The 26,005-nt window shown below is 39.0% G+C and overlaps 1 protein-coding gene across 2 annotated transcripts; it reads right to left on the reverse strand.

Moving 5' to 3' along the window:
• Positions 1-528: 528 nt before the first annotated feature.
• gsna (gelsolin a) lies at positions 529-22,482 on the reverse strand. Of its 2 annotated transcripts, none has more exons than XM_062434434.1 (16): positions 22,382-22,482; positions 13,376-13,579; positions 11,302-11,456; positions 10,655-10,816; positions 10,345-10,494; positions 10,153-10,242; positions 9,798-9,930; positions 8,334-8,638; positions 7,628-7,761; positions 7,133-7,223; positions 4,507-4,677; positions 3,496-3,670; positions 2,747-2,868; positions 2,569-2,646; positions 2,405-2,465; positions 529-1,203 (listed from the first exon to the last, which is right to left on the reverse strand). In XM_062434434.1, exons 2-16 carry the CDS (start codon positions 13,569-13,571, stop codon positions 1,034-1,036), a joined length of 2,193 nt encoding a protein of 730 aa, XP_062290418.1. In that variant the 5' UTR covers positions 13,572-13,579; positions 22,382-22,482; the 3' UTR covers positions 529-1,033. The 2 variants fall into 2 exon arrangements, with proteins under 2 accessions (XP_062290418.1, XP_062290417.1); XM_062434433.1 differs by having other exon boundaries at positions 13,376-13,576; positions 22,382-22,447.
• Positions 22,483-26,005: the final 3,523 nt, after the last annotated feature.

A 26,005-nucleotide genomic window follows, 5' to 3' on the forward strand; every position in this document is an offset into this window, starting at 1 on the left:
CGGGTTGTATCAGAAACTTACATGTGAGATAATACTTTATTGATCCCAAAGGTGAAATTCATGTGCAAGATGTAAGAAAATGTTACACTGAAAAGTATTACTTGATGAGTTCCAAGTTTTACTTACTTTACTTTTTTTTAAATGTTTTTGTACCGTTTACTAATGTTTGATATGGTTCTATCTTGACATTGTATCTATATATGCATACTTTAAATAAAGATGCTATCAGAAAGCTTTTTTGTCAGGATTTGTTTGTGAGAAAATGTTTATAAAAGCAGACACATAACACTTCACAGGTTTAGTTTGGTTTTATTAAAGTGATAGCAAGGCTTAGGGAAACATCAGAAAGTGTCACAGGAGACGTAACTGGTTTTTAAAGCAGCAAAGCGTCAAGTTTCCCATGAAAAGTTGCAGCGTCACTTTGGCATTTTATTGTCAAATAAATATAACAGTCATCTGACCTAAAGGTGCAAGCAACCTATCTATAATGGCATATTTAATAACTGGTAGAGTACCTTTTTATAATAAAAAAAAGAAAGAAAAAAGCAGGTTTAATGTAAACTAAAGGAAAGGATATTAAGGCATCACTTGTATTGCTTTTTCTAGGTGGTGTTTTCTTGGCAGTGAGTTCAGAGGTTATAGCACATTGAGGATTTTTTGCCATGTGTTTGCTGTTGCAGTATTTCACTAGAGAACAGGTTTTTCAAAATATAATATAAATGAGAAAACTGTCTTCTATAAACATGGTAGCAGGTTGTATTTAGTGCAAAACCCTACAGGAAGTCAGTGTGTCTGTTGAAGTTCTACTAACAGGTAAAAAGGCATTACTAGAATGAGTGACAAAGTGACTAAAAACACTGCTTCATCGACCTGTATCCCTTAAAAATATTACAGAAAGTAAAAAAAAAAAAAAAGAAACTCCTCTTGGTTCATTGTGTACTGGCAGCTGAAAAAAGTCTCATGATTGGAGCTCAGTGCTTGTAGCGGAGCAGCGGGGGCTGACAGAGAGAGGAGGGGAGGGTCAGGTGAGAGCTCACAGGGCCAGTTCAGCCATAGCACGCTCCAGGGGGTCGCTGGTCCAGTAGTCGTGGTCCCAGCCCAGGAACCAGCCGGTGAAGGTGGGTGGCTCGAAGCCCTGCTTGATCTTCACAATGGGGGTTCTGCGGTCCCTATTAGCCGGATCTGTCTCGATGTAACGGACCGCTGAGGAAGATGAGGAAAAGTTTAAATTGGTGGTAGTCATAGAGTAAACTTGAATCACAAATGTACAGCAGAATGATGTGTATTTGCTTTGAGTTTAACAACCAGGAAGGGAATTGAAACTAAATTTCGTCAACATTTTACGACTTGCAAACTGATCAGTTATCTAACGAAGGGGCTATAAACAGCCAAGCATCTGTCAGTGAAATGATACAATACATTTCTGCCAGTGACACTGTAAAAAATCATCAAGTTACTACTTCAAAACAAAAAATCTGTACAAAAACAATCTCTAGCAAAGTAGTTTCATGCTACTGTACCATGAGAGCACAAAGCAATAGTTTTCATTTCGGGGGGTTTCTTTTGGACATGTTTTTTGTTTCTATTCACTTTCTTGCTGACAGTTAGACCAGACGCCGTCTCCAGTTTGTACACTTAATATTGATTAGCTTAGCATAGCATAAAGACTGGAAACAGAGGAACACAGTTAACCTTACTCTCCCAGAAGATAACAAAATCATGGTGTTACAGGGAACTGTAGAAGCCATGAAATTTAATTTGGGTTAAATGTAATATTCCTCCCATACACTAGGGGGGCACATGGTAAAGAGAATACGTAACATGGACATTGGTATGAAAATAAACACAGTATATGTGAATTACTGGAAAAGACTAAATAGCTTATCATTTTTGAGTACATTTCTAATTAATTACATCCATGAGCAGCCAGTAGGGCTTAGTCACAACAGGCGACTATGAACAATTTCTTGGCCAAGAAATAATCCTGCATATAACCATATAACCCCACAATCTGTACACTGTGTTTTTTGTACAGATTTTCCAAATGTTGAATTAGGTTGTTAAAGGACCATTGTGTAGGATTTAGTGGCATCTAGTGGTAAGGTTGCAAATTGCAGCCAACTGAATAAAAATTAAATCGAACTGATATAACAATAATAATAATCTGCTTACTTATTGCATCATGCATTTTTTTACAGTGAGGATGATGCCTTTAACCAATTCAACACACAGAAAAAATGTAGTTATGATGTGATGGAAGAGAAATATTCAGAATATTCTTTTGATCTTGGAGAAAGTGGTTCAAAATGTTCCTTATTAATCACAGGTCTAAATGACTTCTTGTTCTTCAGCTAATTGAGATAATATCTTTAACAATATGAGCTTTTCTCCTAGATGTCCTTACCAGACGCCATTGCTTCAGTCTTCTCTTCCTCCTGGGCCTCGTTACCGATCCAGACAAACACCTGAAAATGGGAAAGGTTCATGCATTTTTGTTGTTTTCATGGCAAGTGAATCTGCTCTGCATACAAATTATATGAAAACACAGTTATAGCTTTGATTTTCTACCTGCTCCCAGGTGTCGAGAATCATGACATCATCAGTGGCGAGGTCATCTTGGGTCAGCTCCCCAGGTACCTCTTCGATCTGAGGGGAGGAAAAGGATTCAGTGGTGCTGTGGAGGAGGTATTGTGTGTACAGACAGACATTTTATTCACCAGCTGCAGAGCTTAAACCAAAGACTTACGATGAAGTTTCCAGTCTTATTGGAGCAGGCGAAGAGTCTGGGTGGATGACTGTCCATCTTGTCCTTGAGTCTGGTAGAAGTGCGGTATTCTGTCTTACCTCCCAGAGCCTCCCAGAACTGATCTGTGAAGACCACAGACCCACATCAAGTTACAATAGTTTTACATATTTTAGGGAAAATAAGACACCAGATGGGCTTAAAATAATAGGTTGTGGGGAAAAACAGACAGTTATGAAAAGATTGGTACTACACACAATGAAGCTGCAGCCAGGAGACAGTTAGCTTAGCTGAGCAAAAAGACTGGAATAGGGGAAACAGCTAGTCTGCCTCTGTCTAAAACATTTTATTAACATTTAAACAAACGGTATATAACATGTTTGAGTGGATTTTGTCACCCTCACCAAAGCTAAGCTAACAGGCTGCAGGAATCTGTTATGATTTAGTCTGCGGTTTTATATTTGAAACTGGAGGCAGAAAATTCAGTTTAGTCTTGCGGTTAAAGAGGAAATCACAAGATGACTGATAACATCTAAAGGGGTGATGCAAGTCTTTTTTATTTTAATATAAATGAGCGCAAGCACCGATTGTAGTATAGTTGAAAGCGAACAAGAGAACTATTTCATTTCAATTTAAAGCCTATTTCAACAGCTTGACCTCAGTTAGTAGCTCACACAGAAACAACTCATTACTATTGGTGTTTGTTTCAATTCATATGCACAAAAGTTACTGTGTTCATCATGTTTCCTCACCTGTCTCTCCTCCCTCAGAGAGCTCGGAGGTCGACACTCCCAGGATTTCACACAGCTGCTGAGCTCCCTGCTTCTCTGTGTCACTGGCACCAACTCCCACCCACATGAAGGAGTCTCCGGCGGTCACCAGGATAAACGCGTCATTTGAGTTCAGGTTGGATGCCACTGCGTCCAGCTGGATGGACACAGAGATACTATTGGTTAATGTTAAGCTCTTCTACTCCAGCCTCTAACCCGACTGTGTGTTTTTCACAGTCTGAGCTGTCAGGGTTTGGCAAAGAATTCTCAGTCAAAACCATAAAAAAAACTAAAACATTTTTAACATTTTTTGCACTTTTGTAAGACTTATAAAGACTGTAAAATAATTAATTCTCTGTCTAGTTATTTTATTTCCCTTTAGTAGTTATTTGGCGATACTAGTGTATTTCAGGCATTGACCAGACTTCGTTTTGGGCCACACAATAAAAAATGAAAATGGCTGTCTTCCTTCATTCATAGAGATTTATTTGACTGCAAATTGGCGACAGTGAAACCATGTGACTCTGTGAAATGTGATTTGGCCACACTAAAACAAAAAATCGATAACTTAACAAGCCATTTAGTCTATTGATGAGTCTGGCTTTATTCTATATTTTTATGATAGCCAAAGTATCGAGCCCATAAGGAGACAAAAGTGAAAAAAATAGATGACACCAAAGCCTTATATGGACAGATCAAAGTCTGTCTCTCAATACCTTCCTGACTTTTCTGGTATGTCTGTTCATTCCTACTTAAAACTTAAAAATGGGCCACTCATGCACTTTATAGTTTCTTTATCATTATTTCTTACAACATACTAATTTCCTTAAATAGCTGGGCACTGTAATTTAAACTTTATAGTTTTTGGATAACAGTGTCGACTGATCCACAGAAACTACTTGTAAATAGATCTACTCGTTGTTGTTTTTTGCTTTGTTATTTGAATTTATAGACAATAAAAAAAACAGACAATCCTTTAAAATGTTCTCTTACCTCCACAGCTCTGGTGTGTCCAGCGGAGTTGGAGCGCACCTGGAAGAGTCGAGTTTCAGCAGGAGCGGACTGACCTCCGTCTCTGGACGTTCCTCCCTTGTACACCACCATGGGCTTTCCTCCAAACAGACTCATGAGATGGGCCGGCTCCTTACCCTGCATCACCCTCACCTGGTACACAAACACCGAAATTAAAACTCTACATGTGAGCAGAGGGTTGTTACAGTAATTCACACAGCAAAATACCTCATGCGTTTTGATGTTGTGAGATATCCCAAGGTGGTGCAACAGATCCAAAAAACCCAAATCACAGCAGGCAGATCCTCCCTAGTTCTGTCTTATGAAATATGAATCAACTTTATATGAACTATATCGGTTACCGACACAAGATGGCAGCATTGAGCTGAGCCACATGTTCACAGTCTGTCCAGCAAGGTGGTGGGTGTCACAGTCTGTGAAATTAGGACACTAACTGGTGACGCAGGTTATGTCTGAAATATTATTCTGTTTAGTCTGCAGCTTTTCTCATAAACATTTATAGCCTTGAGCTGGTGTGTCTGGTACTTCAGTAGCAGAGTAAATTCTACTAATCCTGAGTTAAGAATGGAGAACTGGTAAATAGTCATTTATAAGTTTACACATTTTGGTTCACAGTAGTAAACTTCCAAACTACAAACAGAGCTACAAACATTTCCCACCACTCATTACTCTTCCTCTGATATAGAAGTATCTGTCTGTTACACAGTGAATGACGGTACTTTGCCTTGTTCCTAAACTGCGGGGAAGTTGTATTTTAGTTTTGTCATCTTACATCAGATTTTACATCAGTCAGTGTCAGACTTCTTGTTTTGGTTGTGAAAATGTTTGCATATTTTCAACTCAGCAGCCAATCACAGGCCCCCACAAAGCCTCACTTCAGCATGTAACTTAAAACTAGGAAGTGAAAGAGAAATGATATGCCTCTATTGTGCAGTTTCTCAAAAGTTAGACGTTTGTTGCTTCTGTGCAGTATTGTGTAGTTAGGATCTGTCTCTGGGTTTCAAACCTCAAAAAAATCTTGATGCTTACAAAAAAAAGTGCCTGAAGCACAATGCATTAAAAGCCAAGCCATATTTCAAAAGTTGACAGTGAAAGCTTGCTCAGATTCAAAGTATTTATTCTGAGAGATTTACTGCTTTTGAGGATAAGTTTGCCAATTTCATAAAAGGGAAAGTTCCTGTGCAGGTCTTTGTGTGAAGATAACACATTTAACATTTGAGGAGTGAACAATGAAAAGCAGGTTTTGTAGTAAAACACTTTGACATTCCTCAAAGTTTTATCGTTGTATCGGTTGTCTAAAATATCGTAAAATGGTGATAAATGTCAACTGCAGTTTCCTTAAGCCCAAGATGATGTCATTAAATATCTCATTTTTTTCAGTTAACAATCCAAAACACCAAAAATATTCAGTTTACTACCAATAATGCAAAGAAAAGCAGCAAATCGTTCTACATTTAAAAGCCGTATCCAGAGAATGTTTGGCATTTTTGCTTAAAAGAAAGCAACTATTTTATCGATCATCCAACAGATTAATCGATAAAGCTCCAAACTGAAGTTTAATTTGGCAAACTGTGAATACAAAAGTGACATTAGCCAGACAGCTGCTCTACATTTTGAAAGTGAGTGCAGGTTAACATCTGGAAGAATAAACGTGATGATCTGCAGATGTTTCCAAACAGGATGGATTCAAATATTTAAACTTAACAGACACACGCAGAAAATGTGTGATGTGACACACAGACACAACACAAACATGACTGCTGTACATGCAAATGACACACAGAAGGAGTGAAGTGCAGAACACAGAGAGGAATTGAATGACTTGCATGAAAACAGAGCGAGGACTCACGCAAAAAAACTGAACTACAGACTGAGCTTGTTGACTTTAGGCTTAACAGTTATTCCCAAACTTAGTATTCATACATATTTAACACCTATTTGCATCATTTTACATGTTATGTCATTATGGCTTTGTCGTAACATCAGTTCAGGACACAGAGCGTTTATGTACTGTATATGGAGCAGACAGGGTCGGCGGCAGAGGAGATAAACATCCACAGCGGAATGTCCTGTTTGTCTTTGACCAAGATGGTTTCATTGTTAATTAGACTGAACTCCTTATCACATTAACTGGGTCCTAAAATAGCCAGAAAAATGAAGTTAGCTGCTATTCAGAAAATCAGATATTCATATTCATCTGGCAAGTGACAAAAGGCACGAGATGCAAACTGATTGAGAAAAAGAAAAAAGCTTCTTTTTTTTGGTAGGCTCTGGACAAAATCATGCGAGTCATTTTGAGAGGATGAGGAGCAGGGATGGGGGGGGGGGGGGGGGGGGGTACCTGAGTGGTTATAGGAGCACCAACAACCTGAAGAGAAATGACGATGGAAAGGCGCAGTAACAGGGAAACCGAGAGTTAAAGGAGAAAGTGAAAAGGATGTAAAGGTCAGACAGAAGGTGGCTGCTAAGTAAGCCAGAAAAGAGTGGTAAACTTAATTTTTAAAAATAACAACATGAATATCAGCCCATGAAAACAAAGAACAGATGAACACAAATTTAAAAAAAAAAAAGGAGTGATGTGTTTTACCTGTACAGGACCACCGCCGAGCTCGTCATCCAGCTGGGCGCCGAGGATCGCGGACGCCCCGATTTCATCCTGACTGGAGTCCATTCCCTGCCTGGAATGCGTTTGAAAGAATTATGATTATATAGTTTCAGAAAGTCGTCTCATCTTTAAGTGGATTTAGCAGATGAAATCATTGATTGACAGCTTTCACCTGCATTCACCTGATCAGAGGCTGTATGTGCTGTCATTGTCTTAAGGCTGCACTAAGCAGCGAAGGCAGTGAGGTAATGTTAGAAAATATTAACTCTGACACTCAGAAACATGTGACTCTTCTTCCAGCCCGCTTAACAAGTGCACGGCTAAAGATCCCACACAGGTGAGTTTAACCTTTGTAGATGTTCAGGGAGTTTGTATTCTGCTCTGATACCTTAATGACTTTGTGATTTAGGTGGTTAAGACAGGAACACTAAAAGCTTGCCTAATTCAGCTTTAACTGTCAATCTCTCATGTTCTCACCACATGTAGATAATGTGTCCCTGGCGTCCTCCATGAGAGTAGTTGTACAGGATGATGTAGCTGTCTCCTCCGTAGAACTGTCCGTATGTGGACGGATCCACTGGCACCTTGTCAGAAGCCTCAATGCGCCAGATCTGACGAGAAAGAAGACAAGAGCACAACCAAAGATCTGTGTGAAAATGTAGGGACCTTTGTTGTGTTGAATGTTTTATCACGTTAACTTAAAATCACGTTCTCTCAGGCAGCCATTGGCTTCCATTAATTTTTGCACACTTGAAAATCCTAAAAATTCAGCTGCACTGTGTCACTTTAATTGCAAATGTGTCGGGGAGGCTGTGTGATTGAGGTGCAAATCGACCTAAGCTTCTAAGACTCTACAGCAGGTAAGATGTTCTACTTGACCTCACATGGGACGTTACTTAACAGCCTATGTCTAGCATTTTTAAGTTATTAATGTGATGTGATTAATGTTATTAATTAATTAAAATGATTCTGATGACATAAACATTAGTTTTTTTTGGATAAATGACAGTCCTATTGAAAAAAGGTACAGTCTGTGAGAGTTTTCAACCAGTGTATTTTATAATACTACTACTAGGAGCTGCAGAAATGTTCAAATCCTACACAAAGGACCTTTAACTCTATCAGTTTTATGTCTCTATAAGTTGATTTTCATGCTTAGACTGACCAGCCTCTGTCCTCTCACCTGTTTCTCTCCGCTGCCGTCATCCACCATGCCGTGCTGGGCGGCCATGGCAGCAGACTCGTGCAGGGTGGCGGCGTCGAAGGCCACCTTCTCGATCTTGGCGATGCTGTTGGCGATGTAGGCGATGCCCAGGCCCTCTGTCTGATCTTTGTCCCGCCAGTTTTTGAAGAACTGCTTGAATAGCGGCGTCTCGCCCATCTCTGGCAGGATCTGGACCTGCGTGTGTTTGGGGTAACCCATCTTCTTGATGAACTCATCCGCCGCCTTCATCGCCGCCTTTCGCTCGTCCATGTTGGCGTCTTTGCCTGCAAGCCAGAGGAAAGAGTTCTGGGTTGAGGATTATGAAAGTGAGAATATATTTCAACTCTTAAAAGAAATATACTTAATAGTCTTTTGAGTATTTTCATTTATAATTTAGTTAACGAGAATGCTTTTCCTGAGGCAAATCTGACTGAAAGATCCTTCCTATAATGCAGTGACTTTTAGATTTGGTACATTTCTAAACATAAAAGTTATAAATTCCAATTGTTGTAACATTTTGTCAAAAGGAAAGATTACAAATAACATAATAGGTTAAGGATTTCTGATGAATTCTAATTGAAATTGAGTTAGCATGATTTGAATTAGAGGCACTAACAACAAATTTGTTATTATGCATTTAAAGGAATAGTTCAACATTTTTGGAAATACATTTATTCATTATCTTGCAAAGAATGAAATGGAAATGTTGATTCCACTCTCATGTTTGTACATTCAATATGAAGCTATGAGCTCAGCTTTGCATAAACACTGGGAGCAGCAGGAAGCAGCTAGCTTGACTGAGAGGTAAAAAAGGTGTTTAATCCCTACAAAACAAAGAAAAAGGAACAAAGTTGCTTGGCAACCTGACAACGACATTACACTGCACCTAAGCAAGAAATAGACCACACAAAAGTACCCGTAAAACCAAAGTGTAATTTTCACACTTCAGTTTTTGTACAGAGATGTACAAGTGACATATGTGTTAGTGAGAGAGTCAGATGTGCTGGTAGGCAGATTATTATCTACCTTTGGTTAGAGCCAAGCCTCAAAGCAGTCTTTATGCTAAGTTCAGCTAAAAATGTCCTGACTATAGCTTCTTATATAATATACAGATATGAGAATAGCATCGGTCTTCTCATGTGACTCTGAGCAAGAAAGCGAATAAGCTTATTTCCCAAAATGTCGAAACATTCTCTTAATTCACCTTCAGACATATCTCACTATATCTTCGTCTTCGTCTTACACATTCACAAAATAACTTTGCTTCTTGGTAGGTCAAAAGCATTACAATAGCTCAAAACGGATGACAGTCTTTCTGCCTGAGCAATGTTCCACTGATCAGCTGTTTGACCACACAGCATCTATTCTGCAGTGGTAAAAAATGTCTCATCTGTGAATGTGAACCACTGCTAAACGAACACATGTGGAATCCACTGTACTGACCCTTCCAGACGAAGATCCTGCCGTCAGAGCCGTGGTCCAGAATGAAGCAGTCACCGGACTCCAGGGCGCTCTGGGCGAACGGGTTTTCTGCTGCCACCAGTGCGATGGTCATTCCTCCGCTGGCATTGGACACCTGCAGGAAGGGACAAAGGAAGAGAAAGCTGTCACTTTAGTAAGAATTACCGAGTGAAGAAGTAGATCAAAAGGCATGACTGAGGAGTGCCTGGATTTTATTGTATTATTTAATCCAGTATTCAAAATTAACTGAATGAAAACGAATTATAGTGAGCCTACATTTCAAGAAAACTATCACTGTAATATGTTAAGACAGCATGAGTGTTCCTGTTAATCTCACCTTGTAGAGTTTGGCCCTCTTCCTGTTGGAAGCATCAGCCTTGATGTCATCAGAGGCTCCGACAGGCAGATCTGGTTTAGGGCCTAAAACCTGCGGACAGAAGGAGGATCAGCAGGTCAGCAGATTCTAACACGGATGTTCATTGCAGCATAAAGTAAGATTTAAATTATTCTCATAATTCACTGATCTCACTTCTAACATCTTCTCTCTCTCCATCCCCTCGTCACAGACGTACACTCGGGCCCTCCCGCTGCGCTCGTTGTCACGGATACCCTTGGCGACCTGCGTGGCCTTCAGCTTCTCAAAGCGGTTGCTCTGGGAGCCACACCACTGGAAGATCTCCTGTACGGCAGGAACAAGAAGAGCAAATCAAAAAGTAAATTAATAAAAAACAAAAATAGTTTTCCAGTTATTCTTATTCCTTCTTCTAAGTAACAATTACATAATAATATTATCACGTAAATGTAATATTAATCTGTTTGATCGCCTCAGTCTCACTCACATCACCCATATCCAGGATAAAGCAGTCTCCCATGTTGAAGCTGTCCCAGCTGACCGGCACCTCTGTTGCCCGGACAACACGACGACCTTTGACCTGCAACAGCCGCTGCATCACCACCTCATTGGTGACGACGTGCTTGAACCCAGATGCCACACCTCCTATCTGAAAGGTATGGGATTCATTTTAAGACGACTAAACATGGGAAATAATTGAATGACAATTGAGAAATTTGGACAATTGATTGATGAAATGATGAGGTCATAACAGTTTTATAAATACTGAATGACAAAATTCAGGTTATGTTTTATTATTGTTAATGGTTGCTTTTTTAGTAGTAGTAAACATAAAAAAAACATATTTTTATAGATATTTGGAAATTTTAGATACTTCATTCAAAATATAATTGTGTTAAAAATGATTCAATATTCTTTTTAATGACACTGAACGAGAAAATAGTGTTTATGTTTTGAGGTAAAATTAAATATAACCATAGAAAATTGTAATAAACAGGCAGAAATCTCACTTCAAAAACAACACTCCCACTATACATAATCCAAAGTTTAAAATTCACCAAAATGAAGTGGAAAAACATGCAGCCAGATGTACAGATTTTGCAGCTGCATACATGCACTCAGCTAAAATTTTACCATGTATTTGATGCCAGACTTGAAGTAGCCCATAAAGGTTTTGGACTCGTGTCCCTGGACCTCGCGATACTGGATAGGTTTCCCGCCGAGGAAGTCGTCCATTTGGACTGTAAAGATGGCCGCTGAGCCGCTCTCATCCTGGGTGCAGTGATCACCTGTAGCAGACAAAGCGTAGATGAACTCCATGTTAATCCTGGTGCTTATTTTATCACAGCGGTCACGCATCTACTCCGAGAGCTACATTTTGTGTGTTGAGGAATTCACTCACTGAGGACTCAGTGAGTCAGAGATCGATATGTTGTAGCAGCAGCAGCAGACACATTAACACACACACCATTATTCTGTATCAATTTTTGTCTGGTTCAGCAGCATGTGGGAGGGTTACATCATATCCTGTTTATTGGTAAATGCTGCGTTCATGTTCCATTGTAGCCGACTAAAAGCACATAAAATCAATATGGAAAGAACTCAACATCTCATATTTTTTTGCATGCTTTAAGCTAAATCCTAAAATGACCATGTCAGACAGATACTCGTCCGTCTGTCCACACTCATTTACAAGACTAGTCTTTAGGTGAATGGACAGGGTTGTGGCTTTAGCACATGATCATTTGCGTGTGACATTATGCATCTGAGAGGATTAGGAGGAACCTTTTTAAAGCATTTCTGTCCTTAAAGTTTAAAATAACAGCCAATGCTTCATTTACTCCACGGCTGCGGCTGTGCTTTATCTTTCTGCAGTGTCTCATCCTGCTTACATGGATCAGCCTTTCAATTTGTGACAGGCCTTTCCTCCTTTCAGGATGCAGGGACAGTTGTGCTTTGTGATTTATTATCAGCTACACATTCAGTGGAATTTCATAGCAGATAATTTTTTCCAGTGACACCTCATGAGGTTTTAATTTGAGACAAAGGGATTCAGTCTGTATCATTTGAACCAACTTTGATCATTCACATCACTTCTAAACAAATGCATTATCAGTAAGGCAAGGCAAGGCAGCTTTATTTATATAGAAAATATCATACACATACACAACGTGCTTTACATTAAAAAAGAAATCAGGTGATTTAACAGTAAGAATTGGAAGCATAGGAAGCAGTAGTGATTGAAGTAGTCAGATCTTTAAAGGAGCCGTACAACATTGTATAAATATTCAGTTTTATGTTGAAGTTCCACATTCAAAATTTGACTAACTTCACAAACTGTAAGAATGTATCATAAATAAAATATTGATCCCACACAGGGAAATTGAAATATTACAGCAGTATAAAGTAGTACAAACCAATGCATAGTATAGAAAAGTAACCTAAAAAAAAGAATATTATATAAATTATGAGCATTTACTGTATATAATATGAAGTATGAAAAATGTTTTCTATGTAAAATCTGAATCTGTAAAGTAACCAGCTGTGTGATAAAGTATCTTAAATCTTGTTTAAGCTTTTTAGATTTTTTGTTGTTATAAGATAATATTCTCAGGGGTTAATCTTTTAATCATTTAATATGCAGATAGGTGATTTGAATGACGTTAATGTAACATCTTTTTCTCTGTCAAATTAATTTCAGTGTCTGTATTGTAAGTCAAATAGGTGTTTCAATCTTATCTCCAAAAAAATCCATTTAATATAAATGTAATTTCCAGGAGACAGGGCTGTAAAACATGTATCAGTATTTACCAGTTCATCATTTCATTTTCTAGACAATGCTGTCACTTACTCCCCTTCAATACATGAATAATTGTTCTGACTTGTTTCAGCATCAGCAGTAAATACAGCCAGACAGCAACACTGTCAGGTGAAATTACTTTCCTGGTCTGATTTGCAAGTCAAACAAGATCACAGCTGCATTGGGTAACTGACATCAGATATGGCATTCAATATAATTACCCCTCTTTTATTGCAGACAGTGTTGGTAGCATTGATTCAAATTTAAAAGTTTACACTACTTCATCTACTATTTACCCCGTGCATCTGTATTCTTAAATAATTTAAAAACTTTAGAGTGGATTGTCCCTTTATTTCTGCTTCTTTATTTAACTCTAGTACGGTGTTTTGCTCGCTGCATTGCACTCACCCAACCAGAAATGGAGATCATACTGCAGGTTCCCTGAGCGTTGTTTGATGGTGTTGAGGATGAGATAGGCGTCTCCGCTGTAAAATCCCCCATACAGGTTCTCGGGAACGGGCACCAGGTCAAAGCTCTCCACCCTCCACACCTGGAGGCCTGGCTTCTGTCCGGCCTTCTCGAACTCTGGGTGGTGCGCTGCCATTCTGTCTGCTGAGAAATCACACACTTGAGGTTCAGTGCTTTTCTTCCTACTCTGTAGGCTAAAGCATACAGGGGCGGTACCGTGGTAACAAGCTGTGATTTATAGCTTTAAGGCAATGGTCAAAAAGTCAAATACTACAGAGATAAGAGTTGCAGCTCTATGATAAGCTTTAAAAAGTAAGACTGGGGACTCCCTGTTTGTAAGACGTTTGCTCTGAAAACACATAAAGCCACTACCCTTAAGACTGAGTGGTCGCCATGGATACACCAATAAAGTCTAAGGCAATAGTTATATATTAATGCACAGTATGGTGAGTCACTGGTGCCCTGTGCTCTGGGTGTTTCCTCCAGTGAGCAGGAAGAGGAAGTTCAGGCAGTTATGAGTCAGGCGTCGTCATAATACTAGTGTTGCTGGCAGAGGAAACACTGTGCATAATTATATATATACAGGAGCAGAGGGACATTTTTGTTTTCATTCAGTCCTAACTGTAACAGTAACAAATCAAACATAGACTCCTTGGTACAAACCTTATAAAATAACAATACAGCAAAATCTACCAGTTCTCACAATGTATAGCATCATAGTATCTAACCCTAGACACATCAGTGGTCTGCCATCTGTCCAATAATGAGCAACTACACTTCATGCACACACATACCATACACTTCAGCCATATCTAAAAGCATAAAGACACATGGCGCCTAATCAAGTGTTTGAAGTAGGTGTCTGTTCTGCATTGGATTACAACCCGCTGGCCTCTAAGTGGCATTTGTGCATGTTTGAGATTTTTAAGGTGGGAGTTGAGCATCCTGTTTAAGTCTTTGTTATGGCTGCCTGACAGTTGTTTGTAGAACAGTTAATGAATTAACAGTTGAGGAAATCAGCTGATTCTCTCGGCTGGGACGCCGATCAAATGCTTATCTCGAGAAGTTGCTTTCAAAGAACTGATTATTCAGAGCCTTTCCTGCATAAACATGAGGGTGTAACACTGATTTTGAAACCCCTATGCTTCATATTCACTCAGCTTCTATAGAAGACATTATAACAAAGGAAGTTTCAGTGATGGTAAGGAATTCAGTGCACTTGCATGTATAATTATGTTATTATGTAAAATGTTTACTTGATAATATTTAAAATTCTCTACATTTATGAAAATATTGTACTTTTGACTTTGTTTAATAGCTGTAGTTTCTAATTACCTTTCAAATTAAGATTTCTATATACAAAATATAAAACAATCTCTTAAAATAAGATGCATTATAGATAAACTACCCAACTGTGGTTAAGATCAGCTCCACCTGACCACCTACACCATTACTACTGTATGTCAAATTACATTGCACACTCTGAAAGTGGTCATTGTTCATTATTAGTAATTTTATTTTTGAAACTTATGGAATTTAGGAATAATTGCAGTTTTTGACAACTTGGTCTTTTTTTGTGGATTTCTATCAGTTATGATAATTGTATTAATTGCTGAGATCTATGGATATGAAACACAGGGACAGAAAACTGTGCACGCACATCTATGCTTAGTGCAGTTGGTCAAAGTGGAAGTAAAGTCTGTAAACTGATGGATTTGATGGATGTTTACAACAGAGTGACTGGATAATAATTTTTTTCTTTGTTTTGTGTTCCAAATGTTTAGCTAACTTGGTGGTTTATTGCCAAAGTGTTTGATGGGCTAATGTTTTGTGTTTCTTGCCCCATCAATGCTGCTTTATTTCCACATATCAACATTTTCAGCAACCCTATGTTGCAATGTTTTTTTACGCAGATTCCCATTTTGTTACTATCTATATTACGCTATACACACAAGAGTGACGAGATACTCAGTCTTGCAATGAAGGATGCCAGGAAGAAAAGACTACTAGTAACCAAACATAGATGTAAACAATGTTGGATAATTCTTCCAAAAATTGGCTCTGCAAATGTTTAATAAGGAAGGAAATGCATTTGACACACTGATAAGGCCTTATGGGTTAAACACAATGTGTTTCGGTGAGAAACAGCAAATGTAAACATAACTTTGTTAGTTTACATAATGGGTACCATTAACTTCATATCATCACATCTGATAGAAATCATAGCTACAAACAAAAGTATGGAAACTTATTGCTGCCATGCCAGAAAAAGAAAAAAAGTATCAGTATCATGTTGTAACATGAAAGTCATAGTTGGTCTCAAGCAGAGGACTCCCTGTGATGTACTCCTACACTTTCTCCATGTACCACGGCGTCACGAAACAGTCCGCTGCTGGTGTGTGGAGAGGGGCACACGTCATGTCCTCTATCTGATGAGATAATTTACCTTCAGCTTTTAGAAGTGAGGCTCTGTCTATGGTTAAAACATGCTGCAGCCATTTCATCCTACCATGAAGACTATGGAGAGAGATATGTCTTTGCGCACACTAAAAGGAGTCAGAAGACCACAACCTGCGTGCTCCTTAACGTGTGTGTTAGTGCTTGTGGACTGTGGTGGCTCCTCCTACGTCAGATCAATGAATGACCCTACCATGAGAGGGTCGGACTCATTCATCCTTCTGTATACAGCTGGATGAATGATTCCGACCCTCCGTATGCAGCTCCATGCATTTTAAAATCCTTCTCAATGTAAGCATATATATCAGAGTACCACTGTGCCCAGTAACAGCAGAATCAACCAGAGCATGAAGTACAACTTAATCAAATCGTGTAAATGAGCCACATTCCCATCCGCTCTCCCCACACCGTTTCCTCATTCAGGTATGGTTTACATGATACTGAAAATTCATGTTATAGAGTGATAAGTTTCACGTTATATGCAGCAATACACTTCCCATACAAATGATCCGAGTTGTAACAAACATCTAGTTATTTATTTCACCTCAGGCAACTTTTTTGTGGTAAATCCTAAATATTTACAATGTAGGACTGCACAGTTCATACTGCTAAGCAATTATTTTTGTAACATATTCAAAAATGATCAGGAGTTTTTGCAGCAGACTCTGGCCCACACTGACTCCAATAATTGGTGGTCTGCACAGTAAACACTGCACAGAGAGCGTAAAGTTCTCTGAAGTGAAGCAGTGTTCTCAAATTAGAATCTAACCTCTCTGAAAAGGGCTTCTGCTTGCTCTCACAGTCATGTTTTGAAAACTTTCACTAATTTATAATAATGTGCTTATAAGACATCCAAACCAACACTTCTTATTAACAATTATAGCTCTTTATGTAGCTCTGCATCAGGTATTACAAACATTTTATAAACTGGGGTCATGTAGTTCAAATTGTACACAGAATCCAGTTTTCCACAGGAATGCTGCTTGGATCTGCTGCCTCTAAATTTGCATGACTTACCACATCGGAGCAAAAATCAGCCATTCTTCCACACAGCCGTCTGCCCACAAACATGACAGGAATCTGTTCTTGATCCTGGAGGATGGAAGTGACTCACATAACCAGGCCAACATATGTGGGGGTCCCTTCCCCATTTCTGCTCCCCTCTTATGTAACAGCCGGACTCACTGCTCTATATTTTGTGGTCATGGAATGTTTCAATGTGGGAAGACAATTTCAATCTTGTTTTTTGAATGAGACAAGCTTGCTGATAGACTTCTCAACATTAAATTATTAGGATAGACATGTGACATTATAAGGAAAGGAAACACATGTGTTCAGTTGACAGTTTACACAGTCAAAAGGAAGATGCAGCCAAAACATCTGGGTGACCTGGAGCCAAACAAGGTCATGCATTGTCTGAACTTCCATCCTGCAGCGGCTGTATCCAGGTTTGGCTGGACAAAGAGAAACTGATGCTGCTGGGTAATTCCACAGGGGTCATTATGGCTTGATTGAGTATGTGGAAAGCTTATTTTTTCCGACAGCAACTCTAGAGTCTGAAAAGCTTGAGTGCCATAAAAGTCAGTAGGTCTGAAGTTGTATAGTAAATAACCACTAGACGAGTGTTAGGGAGGTTTAGTCATCAACTCGTGTTGCTTTCAGGTCTTCTAGTTTTCAGCCTTTGATTTTAGGAGATGGTATTGGTGTCTCATCATGTGGTGATTCATAAGATTTTACACAGACAAAACACTCATCTATTGGAACATGGCAATGATCACATGGGTATTTTGTATTTTGTAGAGGTAGAGGGATGGTAGAGGATCAGATTGGTGCACTGCAGTTAGGTTAAGCCTAGGTCCCTCTATTTCCCTATCAGCTGTGTTATTATGCCTGGTTATTGTACTTCTGATTTAGGAGACTGAAACTATGGAGGAAAGAGCTAGCCTGGCTCCCTCCAAATCTCAAAAATCCACCTATCAACACCTCTAAACTCACCAACATGTTACTTTTTTGTTAAGTCCATCCACACAGCTAAAGCTGATGTAACCAGGAGACTGTGTGCTGTTTACTTAAGTCTTGTCGTCACAGTGAGGTTGCCAATTTGTCGTGAAATGCAGTAGTTAGCCTACTGCACAACTCCGTCTAAAACCACAAATTGTCGTTTTTACATTTCTGTTTGTGTACATATTATACAGACGGGATAAAATGTGTTAATTTGGGGGCTTTGGAGTAGCTAGCAGGCACATTTTTTACCTCTGGACAGAGCCTGGCCAGTTAGTTTCCCATGTTTCCAGCCTTTACGCTAAGCTAGGCTAACCAACTCATTGCTAGAGCTCAATACTTAGGCACAGACTGAGAAAAGCAGTGTCACTCTTGAAAAGAAAGTAAATGAGCATATCTCCTTTTAAATGATTCATCATTTAATAATTACTCATTTAAATGATAATAGTTTATTGACATATATGTAAGCCTGGCTAACATCTCATAAATGATCACTACGGTACATACACCACAAAAACTGCATCTAAATAAGATAATTAGCACAACCTCCAAACTTCTGCTTCTTAAATATCAAGAGGAACTATCTAAAACAACTGTGGTGAGAGAATACAATAACTTTATGTTCCCAAGAAATTTAGTAGGATGATAAAATCAATAACTTCTGCTTGAGGTATTGTAAAGTAATTTATTAACTGAAAATGACACACCCAGCAAGAGGATCCTCATCATCACACTGTTGGATGTAGGCTATAAAGCAGAGAAACAAACTTTAATTTCAAACCAAGTCCCTGGAGGTAACACAGGGCATATTAATGAATAAAACTGTGGTCATAACGCAAGAATACTGCCATAGTAAAGAACAAGCAGAAAACAAACTTAGATTTTCAGCTCTTAACTACACATGAAGTGAAGTTTTACCCAGTTGCTCCTATGTTGTGTAAGTTTCATGACAAAAGTACTCATGTAACCCATTAAATCCCCATGATCAATGTTCAAGAATACATACTGCATGCATACTGTCTCTCTGATAATAGAGCTGCCTTATCTTTTTGAAATCCTGAAAAGTTGGCTTGTACAAAAAGTCAGTCTTTCATTTCAAAAGCAGCTGCATACCTTTACTCATTCATGGAAAATATCACTTTTGTTAACTTTCTTTCAATTCTGGAGATATAGTCTCCGTGGCACTAAATAAATTCAACTGCGTTTGACTATGATCTTCCCCCCTTGATGGAGGGAATTGCTCTGTCTCTTTCTGCACATCAATGCAGTTTTATCCCAGAATTAGATACTCGTACCGTCTGTGTCTTAATAAAGCAAACATCAGAGGGGACATAAGGCATCTGAATAAACTCACGCTTTCAATAAATCAAAGCCAAATATTAAACAATGCATTAACAACTCTGACAAAAGCTAGATGATAACAAAAACTCTAACAGAACGAGGGAAAAGGTTTGAGAAAATAGTTTTAGACACAATGAGTTTTAGTTGGGGTTTTTTTACACGTTACAATAATTTGTTGAATGAAGGGCAGCAGCTTACTAGAACAAACATTAACCAATAAATGTTTCTGGCTGCTTCAGTTTGGATAAAGTGACTCACGGTCTGGAGGGGTAGTTTGTTTGACACATGCACAGCTACGAGCGTAAATAGAACATGTCACATGACTACTGGTTAGTGCGTCTTCACAGTTGTTTTGGAAGAAGCAGATGGTGCCTGCATGCTACTCCACACCTCTACGGAGCCGGACGTAATCATTGAGTTTTTCTACCCCCTCATCTGCTGGCACGATGTCCCCCCACCTTCGCCTCCAAACAAACACGGAGCGAGTCTGTCATTCCAACCTCAGTTATTTGATCCCCCTCCCCCACTTTTACCAACCTCTCCCTTTTGTGTCTGCCTTTCGCTTGGCCTGAGTTGAAAACTCTCAAACTCTTGATCCACCGGGCAGATAGCCACAGTGGATTCATATGACAATAAATAAAGTATTTTATTAAGCTCTTGTGATTTTTCGGCTGGTGACCCACTTCAAAAACAAGCTGATTATAGTTTAATCTGTGAAATCTGGATTTCTGTGCAGTAACAACATATCTGTGTTGAGTCTCCCCCCCCCCACCAAAAAAAAAGAGATTCCGCCTTCAGGAAGGGGGATTCTCGATGACTCATTTTCTCCATGGATGCCACTCTCAGCCTCTCGAGGGCGGACCAGCTGCCCGGTTTGCTCAGGACACATCAGATAACGCTGTACACAGTCTCTACAGTCTTCCATAGCTGCGCTGCTCTCGCTTTCACATGTTGACACAATGTAAAACAAAGAGAACCCAAATGACTGTTTATGACTTAGTAAATAACTGACTTGATATATGGATGGTTATTAAAGGATATGAGAGGAGCAATCCACCTGATAACACTCCAACACTGCTACGAAACAGCCAATGGCATCTTATCAATATTACGCACAGTGTGTCACAATGAAACTGATTTACAGTTTCTAAAACATCATCTTGTCCTAAATGCAAAGCGTCTGCAAAACATGATGTGTGTTATGAGTGCAGGGAGTGACTTATTTTTGCCCCAACTGGAAAAACTCTCTGGAAAAACACTGACTGAAGCGAAGTCAATGGGAAAACTCTCAACTTTTCTGCAGAAATACAGTGTCAGTAAATATTTTCTACAGCAACTCAGGTACTAACAACTTCTTGTAGTGTGTGTTTTGGTGGTGAGTTTTAAAGTTAATGTTTTATGGAGAAGTTATTAAGGCTTAATAAAGGTCTATATTTGAAGCCTATCTCTGCCTATGTCTGTTTACTTGCTTGTCCTACACCTCAGCTCCACCCCATTCTCCCAAATTCCAATAGCCAAATAGTAAGATGGGTCTTTTGTCAGTGCCCCACCCAACAACTACCAGAAAATTACTGTGTCATCTCTGTGGTTAAGGTTTGGTTACATTTCAGCAACTAAAACTGCTCGATTATGGTTAGAGAAAGATTGCCTTCATTGTCAAAGTCAGACACTTCTCACGTAAGTCTGATTTGGTGATTTGCGGGCCAAAACATGTCTTCTTGACATTATTGGATACAATTGGGCTAACCTTTGGTGAAAAGTTAAAGGTCTCCTAAAGGTCTAGGTTACACATAATCATTGTTTCAAGAGCACTTCAATAACTATATTTCAATGTGTAGTTAAGAAAGGCGTCAGAGTGAAATACAGTCATTTAACTGCTAAAACAACGGTTCAGTGCAACCAGGACATCTGTAAAAGTTAAGCTCAGTTTTAATCTTAGCTGAAAATCACCAAATCAGTGTTCGGTTCATTTTGAATTTGGATTTACTGGCCTTCTGCTTCCTCACTTTTTACAACAATGTCATGCCACCTTTTCTTAATGTGAGAGGACATAGAGGACAGTCACTGGATGACTGCATGACCACAAGACCTCACTTGTCAGGAAACATTAACATAACCCATGTTACATTTAAATAACAAAAGACACAGTGTCATTACTCTTTTGCTTTGAGGGTAGCAGCTGACAGCAAACTTGAAAAGTCCTCATAGAAACCTTTTGGTGTCCTTTCTTTCTCTTTTCTTGATTTTACACATGGACAAAACCTTCATCCAAACCAGTTCATCTGTCCTGCCCCACTTGCACAGAAAGCATGCACACAGTTGTTTAGGGCTTAGTTCTAAATCTGAGGTTGGGGTGTAGCACAGTCTGTGGATTCAGGCATCCCGTAATCGTTGGCCATCAGACAGCCAAGTGTGGATCTGACACAGCAGTTTCTGGTTGGCTAACCGATGTCTGTCTATGTCTCTTCCTCACACATACACACCCACACCCCACATGCACACGTACACACACACACCATCTTGCGCACTTACCTCAGGTTTACTGCACCAAAAAGCCAGATACAGGATGTTGTAACTGAATTCCCCCCATGAAAAGTTTATCTATTTGGTTTTGGTTTCTATGGCAACCACAGATGTCTCTAGCACATATAGCTGTTTAGGATTTCACTGTGTTTGACAAACTTTTTTCAATATTCTGCAAGACAAGTGTGTTAAATTGTGTTTTGAGTATCATATCGTGGCAGTCTGTACTCATTTTAAACAGTAATGTATAAAGAATGTGACTGTGGTCAGTCTAAGTAGAACCACAGCATTTTTAGTCATCATCCAGGGTTTCCACTGTCTGTCCATATAAGGAAGCAGCTGTGTTGCACTAATAACAATAAAATTTGGATTTACAACTTTTTGAACAGACTACATGAAAGAGAACTTTAGTGTAAGTAAACTTCATGCAGAAAGCAGCCAAATACTCTACCCTATCGCTTTTCTTCAGTTGAGCAGAAATGTATTCCAGTCTGCATGGAAAGTAACGGCTCATATCATTGCAGCGTTCATTAATGCAGCCTATCAAATCACTGCCTGTATTAATCTGTATTGTTGTCTGGACTGTTTCATTGAACAAAGCGTGTGTGGGGGGGTTTGACGTACCTGAAGGTGCGAAGGTTGTTGTCGGGGTTGGACGGACGGACGGGTGTAGAGCTGAGCCGCGGCGAGCGCTTCTAGCTGCAGCGGGGGCAGAGATGCGTCGAGTCGGCGGAGCAGCGCAGAGCAGAGCCGCTGTTTATTACTGTGGCCCGGGACACTCCCCGTTATGACACTCCCCTGACCGGCCTGCAGCACCGCCTGCAGAGGGCGTACACGTGCTTTATCAATCAGTTTCATATCTATCTATCTATCTATCTATCTATCTATCTATCTATCTATCTATCTATCTATCTATCTATCTATCTATCTATCTATCTATCTGCAATACAATATCTTACAGTATCTACAGTAGCCTACAGTATCAACAATTAGGCCTAGGACTACTTTTGTGAAGCCTTTAGTGTAATGTTCTTTTTATAAAATAGTATTATAAAAATGTGCATTTTGCTCTAATACAAAGCCACAAGTTGTGGTGTTTTTGTAGAAGATTGAATGAAATCAAAATTCTGTTGGACCCCTGTCTGACTTGATCTCAATAAATGATGTATACATGCAAAGGTGTTTTTTTCTTTTCTTTCTTTCTTTCTTTTTTTTGCTGTGCCTTAACACCAGCCAGGTCTGAGTCACTTCCGGCATCCAACAGAATATACGATTTGAACAACACTGCCCCTATCTGGTCCTTCGTGCAACACATGTGCTAACAAGGCAAACCTGTGACACGCTGCAATGCAAACTGTGCATGGTTCATGCATGTGACATGAGTATGCATGTGGTGATTTTCTGGGATGCTACCTGCTGTATGAATGAATGTTTTTTGCATGTGCTCACTGAAGGTTGGCTGTCTTGTCACTGGGAAAAATAAAGCCCTTTGAGATTCACACTGGTAAACTGGGCTGATGTCCCAGACAGGGATTACGTCTAGTCCGAGAGTAGACTCAGTGGATATTTTCACAGAATCTTGTCTGTAGTCTAGGACTAGTCTTAATCTCTGTCTGAGAAACTAAACCAGTGTGTTTTCAAGAAAGGGAGATTACTGTACACTCTTATCAATTAAGATATTTATTGATTAACAGTGCATTTGTCTGCTGTTTTGTATGTATGTATGTATGTATGTATGTATGTATGTATGTATGTGGCTGTGATTATGTAAAAACTGTTGTATATTAAACATACTGTAATGCCTTGCAACACACTGCTTTTTAAAGTTATAGCAGGAAAAAAGGAAACACATCTGGCCATGTTTTGGAACTCAGCACTGGGAGGTGTGGCATTGACAATATATATATATATAGTACCAGTCAAAAGGTTGGATATATTTTCTCATTCAAATGAATGGCAATGTGCAGACAAACCTTTTGACTGCTATTGTATTTGCTTTCATTGCTATTGCATAAGCATTGTCAAACACTGATAATAACATCATAGAAACATTTCTAGCAACTGAAACTAGCCACATGCTTTTTGTAAGTTAGTGATAAGACCTTGTAGACATTTTTGAATGCAGAGGTTATCGAAGCAGGCCTCTAAACATGACATATTTAGCCACTGAGGCTTTAATAAAGATGCAAGTCACAGATGGTGACTCCTGCAAGTGTTCGCTTGACATATGAAAGTAATGGTGAGAGCTGTCAAGAGGAAGAAGCTGCTTTACCACAGAGAGATCTGCATTGTCACAGAAACTGCATCCACATATGGTTCACTTTGTTTTAAAAGTCTCATCTATTTCATGGTGTATGTTTTTATTTTATATCATGCAGCAAACATCCACTCACTAAAGTCAGAGAGACTTTGACTTTTTCACAATGGCTTGGCAACATTTCTGCAGCAATCGCCTTGTTTATTTGTCTGAAATCCATTGAATTTTGCTCTTCCACATCACAAATCTGAGCAAAAAATACGCAAACTGGCATGGTGATGTTCCTGCTAAACTGCTGCAGACTGAAAGTAGATCTGCTCATAAGCTTTCACTGTTCATACTGAACAATCCTGCAAATGTACATGGAGGATAAGAGAGAAAACACAGTACAGTTGTCCACACTCTTTGATGGACGTTGACTGCCATCCAAACTGGGTTTTTACATTGTTTAACATATTTTTTATTCTGTCTCGTCAGAAATATTCTGACACTGCTACTACTAATACTGATACCACTAATGATATTTCTAATAATATATCATTTGTAGCAGTAATGTATAGTGTTGATTTTCATGGTAGCACATTGTAGGAAAGCTTGCATTTCCTGATCCTGATGAGACATGATTAGAAAAAAACACTTCAACAACTTATTTAATTACAACAGTTATTACCACTGAGGATGTGTGAAATATTTCAATTGAAATTACAACTGGAACTATTGTGGAATGAAATGTAATAAACTGTGAAGCTGGTATCTTAAAAAGGTCAATCTTGTTTTTTAATGCTGTAGAGGGACTCTTGACCTTCTCTTTCACTGTAGGGATGTGAGACCACAAAAACGTATCCATAATTGGGGATAGGGTATCCACAAGACCTAAAAAATATCAAACTGCATTTGATATGACCATCTTAAGAAAAGATTTTGTGGTACAAGGCTGAAATAATTGGATTATCTGTGAACGCACCCAACAAATACAGAACATCCCCCAGATTAGACAGTACCAGCTGACGGATTCCACCACTGTTTGTACAAAAACATTAATCTAGGGATAGTTTGCCCGTGGATGAGGAAACTGATGTCGTACACAAACAAACACACTCACAAACAAGCAGCAAGTAAAGCAAATACCACAGACATCTATCCTGAAAGCTTGTGAAAGCTTACAGAGAGGTCAGTGCTCCAAGGTGTGTGATGATCTGTGGCTGAGGGTCTGTTGGGTTTATTGGACTGAGGCCCACAAATCATCAAGATACTGATGATACAAATGCTCCTGATGGTGGTTGTCCATCATCAGGCAGTTATAGTCTGATAGAAGGAGCTAGATTACACCTTATAAATCCAAATGTACCATTTTGAATATAAAAGTTACTGATTAAAAAAATGAACACATTAAAAAAACATAATAACGGTCTGAATGAGGTCAGTATTATGTAACACATTGTTATTTTTAGTTTCAGGTTTTATACTTACAGGAGTATTATTTAACAGCCTCATTCAAATACAGTTAAGTCTATTTACTGTAGAATGTCCCTGAAACCTTAACTGACACTACCTGCATTATCTGCATAACTGACAAGAGATTATATACCTTCTGTTTTAGCCTCTTTTCACTGATTACATTTCTTGCTGTTATTATTACTAAGAGAAACACACCATTAAACCCATAGATATATCTGGGTTAAACTTATCTTTCTAGATTGTTTTGTAAAACTTTTAGTATTTAATTCCTCATAGTGATGTGAAAATACAAACAAAAAAAAAATCTATAAATTGCATGACTGGTTACTTATGGACACAAATTCAGGCAGGTTATTGTTTTGTTAAAAAAAACAACAACAACATACACAAGCGTATGGGATGGAGAAAAAGTGAACCCTCACATTAACCTGATGGCCATTTACCTCATTTTAAACCACATTTAAACCACACGAGTCTTGGTTGCCCTCTAGTGGACAAATTGTTGAAAAGCAGGGTAATCTGCATTCATACTT

This window comes from Scomber scombrus, chromosome 15, assembly GCF_963691925.1.
Source record: "Scomber scombrus chromosome 15, fScoSco1.1, whole genome shotgun sequence".
In the NCBI taxonomy this organism is placed as follows: Eukaryota; Metazoa; Chordata; class Actinopteri; order Scombriformes; family Scombridae; genus Scomber; species Scomber scombrus.